The 15,990-nt window shown below is 35.5% G+C and overlaps 1 protein-coding gene across 5 annotated transcripts in view; it reads left to right on the top strand.

Annotated features, from left to right (window-relative positions):
* Window positions 1-3,097: 3,097 nt before the first annotated feature.
* The window catches only part of SEC23IP (SEC23 interacting protein), a 32,976-nt gene continuing 20,083 nt past the window's right edge, over window positions 3,098-15,990 (top strand). For 2 of the 5 annotated variants that reach the window (XM_074286845.1, XM_074286846.1), the window contains exons 1-4: window positions 3,098-3,321; window positions 10,565-11,085; window positions 11,780-11,999; window positions 13,042-13,235. In XM_074286845.1, coding sequence (XP_074142946.1) covers window positions 3,174-3,321; window positions 10,565-11,085; window positions 11,780-11,999; window positions 13,042-13,235 — 1,083 coding nt within the window. In that variant the 5' untranslated portion in view covers window positions 3,098-3,173. The remainder of the gene's footprint in view (window positions 3,322-10,564; window positions 11,086-11,779; window positions 12,000-13,041; window positions 13,236-15,990) is intronic. The other 3 variants (XM_074286841.1, XM_074286842.1, XM_074286843.1) reach the window with 2 other exon arrangements.

Below are 15,990 nucleotides of genomic sequence, written 5' to 3'. Positions count from 1 at the left end.
CTACAAAAGGCTTATTCCATTTCCACTTTGACAGTGGCCTCTCCTGCCCCTCCCTGAATATCACTATGTATTTTGTACTTTCTTTGTAAGATCCTGCAGACTTGGAGCTGAAAGGAACAATTCTTATGATATGATCTATATATTCCTATATGACCATATAGTCCAACTCCCCTATTTTTATAGATGAAAAAACTGAGGCCAAAAGCACTAAAGGTACAAGAATAAGTGAATCAAAGACAGGATTCATACTCAGTTCCATTGATCCTATTTCAACATTCTTTCCCTTTTATTCCAAATGCTAGAATTATTCATGTTTTTCCTAATACAAGTTTCTTGACCACAGAAATTTATTTCTATCTTTGTACCCCAAGCACCTAATACAATGTCTGGCAGTATTTTCTCTACTTCAAGTTGAATAGTAAAAATCCTAACATTCATCACATCTGTGTTGTGTGACTTGTCCTTGCCTAAGTTTGCCACAGGAGTATATCCAATATTTTAGAGCTCTTCTCATTTTTTCTCCCTCTTTTTTATATCAGGTTTTTGAACTTTTTATAAACTGTGCATATTAAAATTAAAATCATGACAAAAAAAAAAAAACAACAAACCCACAATCTAATTAACTGTATGTTATAGCTTGCCTAGGCCTTGTTACAACTTTACATTTTTCCCTGTAACTAAATTGACTGAATTCCTTCCCAGACTCTTCTTTCATTAAAGTGCAAGCTCTTTTTTGTGCTTAGTACCAAAACTAACCAGACAGATGAAAAAGCTACAAAACAATGCCTTCTTTCAGAATCAATATTTTTTTTTCCTTCTAGTGTTGAAAAGGACATCACAGTCTTAAAGCTTCATCAAAAGTCTTTGCAACTTAAAGATCAAAAATAATTAAATTAAGAAGGTAAAGTTTATTAAATGTACAGTAAATATTGACAGGGCAGCTTTCATTACAATTGCTTGCTTCTGTTCAATAAACAGAACAAGAAGATAATGAATTTTTCTCATTTCTGCCTTTCTTAATTTCGATTTATTGAATTCTGCCATATCTGATTTTTGTAGACTAATCAATAATAGGTGAAGTGTACCAGTAAATTAAGTCCCCATAGAGGTGACTCTGGCTGACTTCTTCACTTTTTCTTGAAAATCTAAATCAGCCATTCCCAACGTGTGGTCCTCAAGAATCTTAGAGACTCTTTCAGTCTCTAAGGACAAGAAATTCTTTCAGGAAGTCCTCAAGATCAAAACTGTTTAAAATAATACTAATTTGTTATTTGCTTATTCCCTTTTCCAGTTACTTTCTATGTGCTGCTGGATTTTTTCATATATTTCAACCAAAACAACATGTCACAACAGACTGTGGAAGCATATATGGGAATACTGATGTCTTCCATTTAGCTACTCATTAAAGAGATTTGCAAAAATATGTAAAACAGTGCTCTCTAATTCTAATTTGGAAAAATTATGTGAGCATATTTATCATAATTTTTAATGATTACATGTTTCAAAATGTTGCCAATTATAATTATATTTTGGTGAATGTATATATAGCCCAAATAAACAAAGTTTTTTGGGAACCTCAAATTTTAAGAGTGTAAATGGGTCCTGAGAATAAAGTTTGAGAACCATTGATCTAGATGATATTAGTACAACATTCTGTCTGTTCATGTCATCTCTTCTCTTTGCTGTTGCAGGAATTTCTGCAGTGTTGTGAGGCTGGATGCAACCAGCACAATATCCTCCCCAAACTGGAGAATTTGGAGGATCTCACCACCCCCAAAAAAAATCACTCATTAATTTAGACTGTCTTTCAAAGGAGTTTTAACAATTTTAATGTTCAGTTGCAAGGCACTATCTAGAAAAATAAGGGAAGACTATGAAAGCAGAGGGCTATGAACAGTTTTGAATACCAGAATTTTGATCTTGGAGGTGAGGGAATCATAATTGTTGAGAAAGTAGCAGAATGACATAGTTGGACCTGCATTTTTGGAAAATCACTTTGACAGCTGAATGGAGAATGGATTGTAGTGGACAAAAACAGCGGCAGGCAGACTACTGATGATGAGATCATAAGTGGTAGCTGTGTCAGAGGGGAGAAGGGGATGCTTAGGAAAGATCTTGTAAAGGTGAAATCAAAATCCTTGGCAACAAGGTAGTGATTTTTCTCTATTTTTATTTTCTATTTGCATGAAGTAGTCTAGAAGATAAGGCCTGGACCTGGTAGTCATGAAGATCTGGGTTCACATCCCACCCAACACTTGTTAGGTTTGTCACTTAGGCAAGTCACTGAATCAAATTGTGCTTTGATTTCCTCATCTGTAAAAAATGGAGAAGAATGTTGGTGCATTTTCTTCCCCTGGACCTCGAAGAACCTGGCCATCACAATTACAGGGAGCTCCGGTTGCTCTTGAGGACTATGCTGGAATGTTGGATACCCGTTCCTTTCTGCTTTCTTCACTATGCATCTGCGCATACAAGTCTTCATATGCTCCCGCATTCTCCCCGTTCCTGGTGATTAGGTGGCTGCACTTATTCTTCTAGGACATCCACGCCCCACAAAGTGTGTGGCTAAAGCCTAAGTGATAGGTCCTGGACTCGTTCGGGCTCTAGGTTCCCATAAAAAGTGCTGCTCTGACTGTTCAACTCCCTTTGCCTAGGGAGGAACACGAAACTTCGCGTTCCGCAGCGCCACCTTCCGGCAGTATCACTCTCCGACGTCTTGGCTTAGTAAAAAGGGCGAGGCTGAAGTATTACGTCTGGCAGTAAGGGAACGCCTTCGAAGTAGTTTCAGGAACGCCCCTTAACGTTGGAATCCCACGAAATGTTTTCCTTTCTTTTTGCTTCACGAACTTTTAAGTTGCTTCTAATGTTAATGGGGTCAGAATTCACCCTAAGCTCGTCACTCATCTTCCCCCAAATACCGAAGACCCAACTCTCTTCCAATCGCGGCGTCCATTTTGACTCCTGGGGTTGGGAGGGGGGAAAGGAGGATTAGGGGTGGGCTATAAGGGAGCCGAAGAGAAACACGGAAGAGGCGGGGCCGGGTGGGTCAGCTGATCTCTTCCAAGCTCAGCGCGCAAATGCGGAAGAAGCCGGTCCCCTCGTCTGACCCGTTTCCGGTCGGTGTTGGGGCACCGGCTGGCCTGAGACGTGTAACTGGGAGGCGGGCCGGAGTCATGGCTGAGAAGAAGCCTAGTGGAGGCAGCAGTTCCTCCGCCGGCACCAACTTACTTTTTTCTTCGACTTCCGATTTCAATTTCAATGTGCCCTTCATCCCGGTCAGCCAGGCCCCCACCTCCACAGGCTCATTGCTTCTCCTTGGAGGTAGGAGGGAAGGAAGCGGGGGTGGGGCGTGGGTGATGGGCACCGAGGGCTCTGGAGAGCCTAGCCTCGGAGCAGGCGAGGGGCGCTGTTAGAGGTGCCGTCTCCGGAGGCTGGCAGAGTTCTCGTGGAAGAGTGAGGCGTCTGGGCACCCACCGTGTGAGGGGAGTAGCGCCCCCAAAGTGGAGTAACGAGAGAAATGGCGAGCCTTAAAGGAATTGGAAAACCTTCCTCTTTAGCGTGATTGCAAGAGGGGTGGGCTCCAGGGTGGCATAGGATGCCCGGGCTCTGAGGGTCGCGCCCTCTCCTTCCTTCTCCCTCGTTTTCCGCCCCTCTGGTTTCCCCGGCAGGATGGACGGAGTTATCCATTCTCGGAGAGTCGTTGAGAGGTAATCATGGGGAGAGGGGAAGCCCGGGGTCCAGGACTGGGTCAGCCCAGGAGTTAGGTTTTCTGCTTCGAGGAGGTGGAGACTGGGTAATAAAAGCGAGTGAATTGGCTTCTGTTTACCTTGCCAAGGTGGCAGGGCCGCTGGATCGTGGACGCCGCTCCTTTTGGAGGTCCTCTGGCCATATTTATGCCGGCCTACCTATTAGAGAAGGTGTTTATGCACTTTGCCTCTAATGTATCTCTTGTATTTCGATTGCCTCCAAAGGTTTGCAGCTGCTAACCTAGAATTTAAATTTTGGTATTTGAATTAATATCACCTTTGAGAAGTAAATTAACTTTGCTTACTGTTAAGGTTGCCTCCTCCTCCTCCTCCTCCTCACTCCGCACTCTCAGCTTAGTTCCTTGCTATCTGACTTCTGTCCCTATCTCCTTACTAAATTACATTCTGTAAGGTTGTAATCTCACCCTTGCCAAAATCTGCAATCTTTTCTTGGCGCTCAGACTTCTTGGCTTTTCCCTAGCTGTTTGATATCGTTGACTTCCTGAACCCTTTTGTCTTTTTGCTCCTTTTCCCTTGAACATGGCTCTTTCCTAGTTCTGTTCCCTGACTTGCTGATGTCCTCACTTCTCTTAAATGTGGATAGTGTCTTTTCAACTTTCTTTGATAGTTCTCATGCTCTCGCATTCTCTTTTGGAATCTCGTCTGTGCAGATGACCCTTATTACTTACATGACCAATGCCAATCCGCCTATTTTTCCTAATAACCCTCCCACCCCCATCTTCCCTCCATTTCCCAGTCCCATATTTCTGTTTCATTCTGACATTTCTTCCTGAGTGTCCCACTGACACTTCAACTTCCAGTTCACCTTGTCTTAAAGAGAATGTATTTCTCTCCACAAAAAGATGATTCTCCTCACATTCTCACATTTCCTTTTTCCTATTGATGAAATCAACTTTTATATAATTTATTAGTACAGAGTTTGCATCTTGTTTCTATTCTTAGGTGAGCTCCTTGAGAGCTCACTTTTTCACCACGTTTGTATTCCCAGTAACATAGTAGACACTTAGTAAATGTTAGTTGACCAATTGACAAGATTCAGAATTAAATCATTTCCTTCTTTCCCTAATTCCCCACATTCAACAAATAGTGAAGTTCTTTTCATCCACAATAACTTCTTTACTCACATTGTAAGCTTCAGCTGGACTATTTTATTAATAGCCCCTTTTTTGATCTCATCTCTTACCTTTTACATACCTGCAAGAATAATTTCCTTTTTTTTTTTTTTTTTCAGTGTTTGATTTGACCACAACATTTCCTTTTTCAAAAACTTTCTATTTGATTCAGAGGATAAAAAACAAATTCCTCATCTTACCATTTAAGACTATTTGCAGTCTAGTTCCAACCTACCTTTCAGCTCTGTTTAATTTGTTATCGTACATGTATCTTTCAACAGAGTTATCTTATAGAAATGGGGATCACTACTTAGGACAGAAGGAATCCTATAGGCCACTTAGTTTTAAAATATAATGTTATCTTTGTTTTATTGTCTTTTTATTTATTTTGGAAATTATTTCTCAATTAACATTTTAATCTGGTATTGCTGACCTCAGCTAACTCAGCTTTTTATTCATAACAAGGGTGTACTACTTCTGTATCTCTGCCTACTGAAATCATTTTCTTCTTTCAAAACTCAAACTTCTCCATGAAGCTGTTCTTGATCCCTCTGTATGAGAGTAATTTTTCTTCCTTCTGATTTCTTAGGATATTTTAAACTTCTTTATCATTATCACATTCTACTTTGGAATCTTCCTTAGACTCTTAAAAGGGAGAGGGGGGTTTGCATGTTTGTCTTCCTAACACCTTGTGTATAATATAAGCCTGTAAATATTGGGTTGAATGTTTTTGTTGAATTTACTTGTCCTGGTCATTTAGGATCATAATGTTTTGTAGAGAATGGATTGAGTATATAAGTATTTTACATGTAATCATAAAATATATCTGAATTTATTTGTGTTGTTAATGGTTATCTGTAGTTGATATTGACAGATTTAGTGAATGAAAAGTTTTAACCAAGGAAACAGTGTTTCTTTTATATGTGAAACAAGGTTTAGGAAGAAACATTAATTAAAAGATAGGAACATGAGTGGATTAAGAGAATAAAATGATATCCATGGGCGTCGCAATCCTAAGAGAGTAGACTTAGGGAGTTTCTGTTTAGTCAAGCCTGAAGCCCGTGCCCCAGATAATTCAGGGAATTGTCAAGCAAGAATCTAGCCCTGGTCTAAGCACAATAGAGAAAAAGCCCTTTGCAAAATCCAACTAAAGTAGTCTCCAAAGCCTTTGGCTGGAAATCAGCATGGGAATATTCTCTGACCCCAGTAGTTAGAGGAAACAACCCCGAGTAGCATGTACAGGAGAAATCTTGGAGCCTTAAAGTAAAAGAGGGCACATAGGCAGAATCCAGCACTGCAGCAGGTCCGGGGCTTCTTGAAGAAAGGTCCTAGTCTAGGCCAACATACTTGGTCCTAGACATTTGTGGAGAATGATTCAAATTTATTAGGCTTTCCCTGCTAAATATTGAGGTTGTTAAAATGAGCAAATCAACAAAAATTCAGAATATTATGAGGAAATAGCTTGGATTGAGAAATGCCTAGGGAAAAAAATTCATGAAGTATAGTGATCATCTCACAAATCCAGGTGCAGCCTTAGGAAAATAGTTGTCTTGGCCACTTGGGATTGTAGGAGTACCTGGGAGAATTGAAACAATAGAGACAAAATTGAAAACTAGGGTGATAAGAATAGAAAGAAAGAAAAGCAAACTCATGAACTGAAATGTAAGGGCCAAGTAAAAACAAAACAAAACAAAGACGAAACAAATCAGACACAAGCAATGGGAAATATATATTTTTGTAAGTTTTAAAATATTTTAAATTTTAAGTATTTTCAAAATCACTTTTTTAAAAATAAAAATATTGAGAAACAGAAGTCATGGCCAGTGTGGGAATTTCTTTTGGACTACATATCTCTATTTATGAAAATTTTTATTTGGTCAGGTAGTGTGACATTGGAGAGACAAATTAGTAAATGAAAAAATTTACACACAGCAGAAGGGAGTTGAGAAGGGGACAAAGACAAGAGTGATGGTTTTGTAAATTTAACATTTAAAACAAGATATGTATAATATAACTGAATTATGAATGTAATTGAGGTCCACAATTTTATATATAATCTTTCTGTTCAGACCTTGTATTTGGAAATGTTCATATTTGTTGATATTTTTCTTTCTTTTTTTTTTTCTCCCTGAGGCAATTGGGGTTAAGTGACTTGCCCAGGGTCACACAGTTAGGAAGTGTTAAGTGTCTGATGTCAAATTTTAACTCAGGTCCTCCTGACTTCAGGGCTGGTGCTCTATCCACTGCACCACTTAGCTGCCCCTCTTTTTTTCTTAAAAGTATTTTATTTTGTTTAAATACATTTAAAGATAGCTTTTTAACTTTAATTTTTGTAAGATTGTGTTCCAATTTTTTCTTCCTATCTCCTTTTATCTCCCTTCTTCCCAAGATAGCAAGCAATCTGATATAGATTCTACATGTACAATATTTTTAAACATATCTCCATATTTGTCATGTTGTGCAAGAAAAATCAGAGCAAAAGGGAAAAACCATAAGAAAGATAAAGCAAACAAAAAAAAAGTGAAAATGCTATGGTCACAATTCACTCTCCATAGTTCCCTCTTTGGATGCGGATGGCATTTTCCATCCCAAGTTTATTGGAATTGTTTTGGATCACAGCATTGTTGAGAAGAGCTAAGTCTATTATAATCGGTCATCACATAATCTTGCTGTTACTGTGTTCTGGTTTTGCTCACTTCAGTCAGGATCTGGCCCTGCAAATTTTTTCTTAGGCAGTTTATTGATGGCCTGTTCAATTTCTTTTTCTAAAACATAAGTTTTTAAATTTAAGTAATTAATTTTCTTTCATTTTAATCTGGGAAATTTATATTTTTGTAAATATTCATTCATTCACTTAGATCATGAGATTTATTGGGCACAATAACTCCTTATTGCTTTGATTTCCTCTTCATTGGTGGTTAGTTCATCCTTTTCATTTTTGATACTGGTAATCTGGTTTTCTTCTTTTTCTAATCAAATTAACCAAAGATTTATCTTTTTTTTTTTTTTTTTTTTTTTTTTTTTGCACAGGCAATTGGGGTTAAGGTACTTGCCCAGGATCACATAGCTAGGAAATGTTAAGTATCTGAGATCAAATTTGAACTCAGGTCCTCCTGACTTCAGGGATAGTGTTCTATCCACTTCATCATCTAGCAGCCCCACCCCTCACCCCCCATTTAAAAAAAAAAACAAACTTTTAGTTTTATTTATTCAATAGTTTCCTTTCAGATTTTATTAATCTCTCCTTTGATTTTCACCATATCTACTTTGGTATTTAATTGAGGATTTTTAATTTGTTCTTTTTCCCAACATTTTAGCTGCCTGCCCAGTTATTTGATATCTTCTATTTTATTCATGTTAACGCATCTTAGAGATATAAAATTGTTTTGTCTTGCATCCCATAAATTTTGTCATGTTTCTTTATTCTCTTGGATGAAATTATTGATTGTTTCTACAATTTGTTGTTTGTTCTACCTTTTTTTTGGGGGGGGAGGCTGAGGCTATTGGGGTTAAGTGACTTGACCAGGGTCACACAGTTAGGAAGTGTTAAGTATTTGAGACCAGATTTGAACTGAGGTCCTCCTAACTTCAGGGCTGGTGCTCTATCCATTGTGCCACCTAGCTGCCCCGACCTACCTATTTTTTAGGATTAGATTGTTTAGTTTCCAATTAATTTTTGGTCTTTTTCCCAAGGCATTTATTACACATAATTTTATTTCATCATAATCTGAAAAGGATGCATTTAATGTTTGGCTTTTTTGCATTTAATTGTGAGGTTTTTGTGTCCTAATATATTGTCAATTTTTGTGCAGGATATTTTTCAACTTGATTAAATTTTTTTTTTTTTAATGGTATAGAACTGCAATACCAAGGAAAACTCTGTAAAAACAGAGGAAACAATTGTGAATTATTGTTTTGAGGGGTGAAGTGACATGAATAAAAAGTGAAGGACAATGAGAACTGTATTTTTAATGTATTTAGAGCCATACAGACATTTACTGGGTCTTGGCAAAGGATTTTTTTGCTGGGATCAGAGTAGGGAGGATCAGTGTAAAGTAGAATATGATGAGCCCACATAATTATGTTAAAAAGCACAAAAATCTTTGATCTTACAATCTTTACAATAAGTTAAGATTGACGATATAGTCAGATTTAGGTTTTGGACATTATCTCATAGAGATTGGTGATCATGATGTTTCCCATGAGATCATTCACATTAGGCAGAGAGATGAAGGATGATTCAAAGCTTTTAAAATTTATTTGTATTTTAATTAGTAATAATTTACTGGTTAGTTTGGTGTTTTAAAAATATCAGTTTGTGGTAACGTGATTTGGATATCTGTTCAAATCTGATCTCAAATACTTAACACTTCCTAACTGTGTGATCCTGGTCAAGTCACTTAACCCCAATAGCCTCAGCCTCCCCCCCCCCAAAAAAAAAAAGGTAGAACAAACAACAAATTGTAGAAACAATCAATAATTTCATCCAAGAGAATAAAGAAACATGACAAAATTTATGGGATGCAAGACAAAACAATTTTATATCTCTAAGATGCGTTAACATGAATAAAGTAGAAGATATCAAATAACTGGGCAGGCAGCTAAAATGTTGGGAAAAAGAACAAATTAAAAATCCTCAATTAAATACCAAAGTAGATATGGTGAAAATCAAAGGAGAGATTAATAAAAACTGAAAGGAAACTATTAAATAAATAAAACTAAAAGTTTTTTTTTTTTTTAAATGGGGGGTGAGGGGTGGGGCTGCTAGATGATGAAGTGGATAGAACACTATCCCTGAAGTCAGGAGGACCTGAGTTCAAATTTGATCTCAGATACTTAACATTTCCTAGCTATGTGATCCTGGGCAAGTACCTTAACCCCAATTGCCTGTGCAAAAAAAAAAAAAAAAAAAAAAAAAGATAAATCTTTGGTTAATTTGATTAGAAAAAGAAGAAAACCAGATTACCAGTATCAAAAATGAAAAGGATGAACTAACCACCAATGAAGAGGAAATCAAAGCAATAAGGAGTTATTGTGCCCAATAAATCTCATGATCTAAGTGAATGAATGAATATTTACAAAAATATAAATTTCCCAAAGTTTCATGTCATTACCATAAGTAGTCATACCCATTTGGGTAGAAGAAAAACATAATTACAGTTACTTCAATAATCCAAAATTCACCGATTGAGTTACCACAAACTGATATTTTTAAAATACCAAACTAACCAGTAAATTATTACTAATTAAAATACAAATAAATTTTAAAAGCTTTGAATCATCCTTCATCTCTCTGCCTAATGTGAATGATCTCATGGGAAACATCATGATCACCAATCTCTATGAGATAATGTCCAAAACCTAAATCTGACTATATCTTCAATCTTAACTTATTGTAAAGATTGTAAGATCAAAGATTTTTGTGCTTTTTAACATAATTATGTGGGCTCATCATATTCTACTTTACACTGATCCTCCCTACTCTGATCCCAGCAAAACTGAGGTCCTCCTAACTTCAGGGCTGGTGCTCTAGACATTTACTGGGTCTTGGCAAAGGATTTTTTTGCTAGTGGATAAATTATTAAAATTTATTTTTGGTGTTACTTTTAGAGAATGGCACTCTCTTTTTCCGAACTTTGTGGTAAATTTAATCTCAACCCTCTTTTTATTCTGTTTTTATTTCAGAAGATTCTACAGATGTTGGTGAGGAAGACAGTTTTCTTGGTCAAAATTTTGGTCATACTACTTTGCCACAGACATTTAATTATTTCTCTCAGGTATCCACCAACAGTGATCCTTTTGGGAATATCGGACAGGTACCATTAACAACTGCAGCTGCACCTGTTGGAGTACCAACATTGTCTAAGCCTCCAACTTCCCTTCCTCTTACAGTTGGATCTCCAGATGGTCCAAATACTTTCTCACCACACATTTCAAAGACACAGTCTGCTTGTAGTGTTGCACCTCCAACCAATGCTTACCAGTCTTCACATGGTGGTCTCCCACCTACAAACTTTACAAGTCCCCATGGAACACCACAACAAGGATATAATCCTTATCGTCATAACCCTACCAGCAGCAGAGCTAATCCTTATATTGCTCCACCACAGTTGCAGCAATGTCAAACTCCAAATCATCCTCCCCATCCATCAACATCTGGACCACCTCTTCAGATGTATCAAAGTCCTTCTGGAACAATGCCACCGGTATAAATATTCTCTTTAATTCAATTATTCCTTCTATTATCACTCTTTTTAGTTTTATTCTGCATTTCAGATAATCTGCTTTTTAAAAAAAATAAAGGAATATGAAAGGTAGTCACTTTTAAAGAAATGTTGAAGTCTTTATGTTTTATGGAGAAAATAATTTTTTAAAGTGAGATGATTAGATGTATTCTTTTCATTACTTTAAACTGCTTATTCACTAAAGAAGTAACTGATTAAACTAACTGGCAAATCAAAAAGTTTTAATGTAATATGAAGTATGAATTACTTTATAAAATGAGAAGTATCTAGGAACAAATATCTTGGAATATAGTTAGTTATAATTTTGATTTTTAAAACCATAGTTATCAAAATTGATGTATAATTTTGTAATTATGTTTAGGTTGTTTTTTTTTTTTTTTTTGCTGAGGCAATTGGGGTTAAATGACTTGCCAAGGGTAACACAGTTGAGGTTAGATTTGAACTCAGGTCCTCCTGAGTTCAGGGCTGGTACTCTATCCACTGCGCCACCTAGCTGCCCCCCTATTATCCCACTTTTACAGAAGAGGAAATGGCCTCAGAGAGATTATGGTCACACAGTTAGTATGAGTTAGTAAGTATCTAAGATGGGTCTTGCTGCTCTCGAGCCCATGGTGCCTCTCAGACATGGAGGAGACCTGAGGCTTTATCTTTTCAGATCCCTCCAGCAGGACAGACAGTCTTGTCATCCCCAGGCCAGCAGCAGCTCCTGGCTAGACCTGCAGCTCCTGTGATTCAAGCACCACCTCTTTTCCTTCAAAATCCGTATGAGGCTGTTCAGCCACATTGGTTTTATTGCAAGGAAGTAGAACACAAACAAATATGGATGCCATTTAGTATGTTTGATTCTATACATCTTGAAGAGGTCTATAATTCAGGTAAGTACAATTTTCCTTTTTTTGGGGGGGGTTGGGGCAGGGAAAGGCAACTGATTTTAAAAAATAGAAATTTAGATATGATCTGGGAGTGGAAGGATCTTATTCCTTGCTTTTCTTGTGATTTTGTGTACATATCAAATTACTTAGTTCTCTCAGATGTATTTCCCATTCCTCTGTTTTTTTCTTTTTGAGCAAGTAGTATATGTTTGAATTGAATAACTTTTCATTTTATCAGAGGAACTGTTTGTCTATATATAATCCATTTATTCATTTTTGTTGTTGTTATCTCTAATTAGGATAGCAAAGAAGCATTTGGCTTCAGAATTTGATTTTTATTAAGGAAGAATTTCCTTAAATTAAAAAAAACAACAAACATTGAACATTAAAAACAAACAAACAAACAAAAAAACATTCAAACAGCATAAAACAATTACTTTTGACCTAGGAAGTCTTCTTCCCCCCCCTTTAGCCCCCCATAGAGTTTTCTAGATCATTCTTTTGAGTTAGTTTTGTGTTTTGATATGTATGCTTTTGAAAAATTTAATATATCTAATGAGCTTGGTTTGTTATTTAGTATAATTCTTAATATGACTTTTTTAAAAACTGGATTTTTGAGTTAGGTGATTTTGGGAATTGCCAATGAGGAAAATATTTACACCCAAACAGATCACTACTTTATTTTTTTGTTATTTAAAGAGAATTGCCTAGAACACTGAAAGCTTAATTGGCCAGACTGTAAGACAAAGCCAGTGTGAATCACTAGTGGAACTTGAACCCAGATCATTCTGCCTTTTGAGGCCTGCTGTCTCTTTCTATTCCATCACCTTGATTTCCTTTTTGTGGCACTTGTATTTTTTAAAATCCCATAAATATTTTTGAATTATTTAAAGTAGCACAGACTAATTTTAAGCCTATTTTTCAACTGGATGAATTTTGGCATTTTATTTGGAAAGAGAGTAATATGTTCATTGTGTTATCTATTTATAGATTGGGAAGAAGAACATATTTAATGTCTAAATAAAGTTTAAATTTTATATTTTAGTTCAGCCTGATCCAGAGAATGTTGTTCTAAGCACAGATGGTGGACGTTATGATGTTTACCTCTATGACAGATTGAGAAAAGCTGTATATTGGGAAGAAGAACAGACTGAAGTTAGACGTTGCACTTGGTTTTATAAGGGGGATACAGATAGTCGGTATATTCCTTATACAGAGGAATTCAGCGAAAAACTAGAGGTAAGAATTTAAAAAATATTTTGCCATTTGTTTAAAAAAAATAGGCACAATATACATGTGCTTAAACTTATTAACATACTGTTTTTTTCAGTGTAAAATTTTTTTAATAATATAAAAAATTTACATTTAAATACAAAATGAGGGGAAAAAAACATTGCCATGTACATGGAAGACCATGAGAGGATTCAATATGAAACAAATTTCCATTTCAAGAAAACATAATAAATACTACATATTGTTTTCAAAACTGCACAAGACTGTCTTTCCTGCTGAAGGAATTTGAAAAGAAAAAGCCTCATATCTTACATATTTGAGGAAGCAAAGGAAAGTTGGGCAGCTTTGAAAAATATCTGTAATATCTGGGTTTTCTTAAAATGGAAGTTTATTATTTTATGTTGAATTCTCTCATTGTTTGCTGTGTATGTGGTAGTGTTCTTTTATTTTCCTTTTTCCTTTCTCCTACTCCAAGAAAGGCTGCAATTATGCATATATATATTTGTACACACACACACACAGATATCTCTAAACATGCATATGTACATGTACTGTGTTTATTTCCACCTATCATCTGTTTCTCTTAAAGAAGATAGCATCTTTTTTCATATCTCCAAGTTTTTACATGTTTTTCTAAATCAACTGGCTCATCATTTACAAAATATTACTTTCTGGATTTAAACTTCAAAAGCTACCTTTAGGATACTGCTACTAACCAGTGTTCTCTTGGTTCTGCTCATTTTATTCTTCATTAATTCATGTGTGTTTTGTTTTTTTTCTTAATACCTTTTTGTTTTTCCAAATACATGCAAAGATAGCTTTCAACATTTACCTTTGCAAAACCTTGTATTCTGAATTTTTCTCCCCACCTTCTCCAATATACCCCTCCTCTATAGATTAAACATGTGCAATTCTAAACTCCATGCTTTTCTAAAATCATTGATCTCATCATTTCTTGTAACCGAGTAGTATTGTCTCATGAATTTATGCCACAATTTGCCATCCTTTGAGTGACTGTCAGTACAAGAAAGCTGCTATTAATATTTAAGAATATGTAGGTTCTTTTCCATTTTCTTTAATTGTCTTGGGAAACACCAATATTGGTATTGGTGAGTTAGAGGCTATAAGCAGCTTATTAACTCTTTGGGCATAATTTGAAATCTCCAAAATGGTTGGTTTAACACATATATACACCAAAAAAATCATATAATATCAATAGTTGCAGAAAAAGAATTTGATAATACTAATTTCTATTAAAAACACTTGAAAGTATTTGCATAAATGGACTTTTCCTTTCCCACATAAAAAAAAAAATTTGTCATTTCTTGATATTCTTAGTGACTCAGCCTCTAAGCATCACCTGTTTTAATTTAGTGCTTATGCATGACATTCCCAAATGCAAATAGAAAAATGTATATTTTTTCCAACTAGTTTTTTCTAGTTAATGGACATGATATATGAATCAATCTAACATTATAAAAAGATTCTGTTGTCAAGCATCATCCTTTTAATATCTTGAAATCAATGGGTAAGTATCACTTCCTTTTAGGACATAGTATATTCAAGCTAAACTTAAACGTAATTCATTGTACCTCCTTTCAGAATGCTGAAAACTGTAGCACTGAAAACTATTAGATACCAGATCTATGCTGGCATCAGATAAATACCAAAAATTAGAAATTGAGAATGGGCATAAGAGTGAGAAAAATAAGAGTATATCAGGTTTGACAAGATAGAAAAGATTTTTTTATGAGGAGAGAAAAAATTGATAACAATGAAGATTAGAGAGACAAACCTATTGTCTGCTGCCCAGTATATATTAAAATCTTCCAGAATTATTTGTTTCTGAAAAACAATTAACATGCTTTGAAATAACTAGAAAAAATAAAAAAAATCTGAGATGCAACTTTTATTTTGCCTTGATTGAAGAATTCATCACCTGATAGCCAATTCCTTCACTGTATTCTATATTGGTCCAAATGTGGAAAAGCCATCAGCAGGTTGACTATTAGATGTGAGGTTGTTGCAGAATAGTAGTCTATTTATTTAGGTGGAAAATTGTGAAGCTATTTAATGCAAGTGAAAATATTTCATTGTTTTCAGGAGCCATATAAATTGTAAATTATTATTATTCCCTCTTTCCCTATCTATGTTAGAGAACTAAGAAATTCTATTCTCATGTTAATTTTCCTGGAAAAAAGAAACTTCAATAAGCAGTAGATCAAAACATTTTTAAAATCCTGAATTTTTTTATATTGATTTTATTTGTAAATCTGATTTTATATTATCAATTAATTTTATAGTTTTTCAGCTGATCATTGCTAAGTCATTAAATCCCAGAACCTAAAAAATACAATTGATTTCTACATTTGTAATTTGGCCTCTATAAACCTCCAAACTGAGTGAGCCCTTGTTACTTAGGTAATTATTTCTTTCTAGGAAGTTGCTGAAGGTAGTAATTTGGTTGGTGAGATGACTAACTTTATATTGATTAATAGCTTCAATATTTGCTTCACATTCTTGAATTTTTATAAAGCACGTTTCTATTTCACATATCTTCTTAAAAGATTAGCCCTTTGTGATTTGTGAATTGCTTGAGCAGGAATCCTCTCCTCTTTTTGTATCTTGCTTGACACTGATTCTGTACCCTGATATGAAAAAAAAAGACTTAATTTATTTGGATTTATCAAATGAATCTTAGCCATTGGGAGTCAGTATTCTAATACTTTTATATTCTTATCCTGAAATATCACTAGGCTTG

Source organism: Sminthopsis crassicaudata, chromosome 2 (assembly GCF_048593235.1).
Source record: "Sminthopsis crassicaudata isolate SCR6 chromosome 2, ASM4859323v1, whole genome shotgun sequence".
Lineage (NCBI taxonomy): Eukaryota > Metazoa > Chordata > Mammalia > Dasyuromorphia > Dasyuridae > Sminthopsis > Sminthopsis crassicaudata.
The sequence above is the reverse complement of the archived record's forward strand: the minus strand, read 5'-3'. Positions and strand labels throughout refer to the sequence as shown.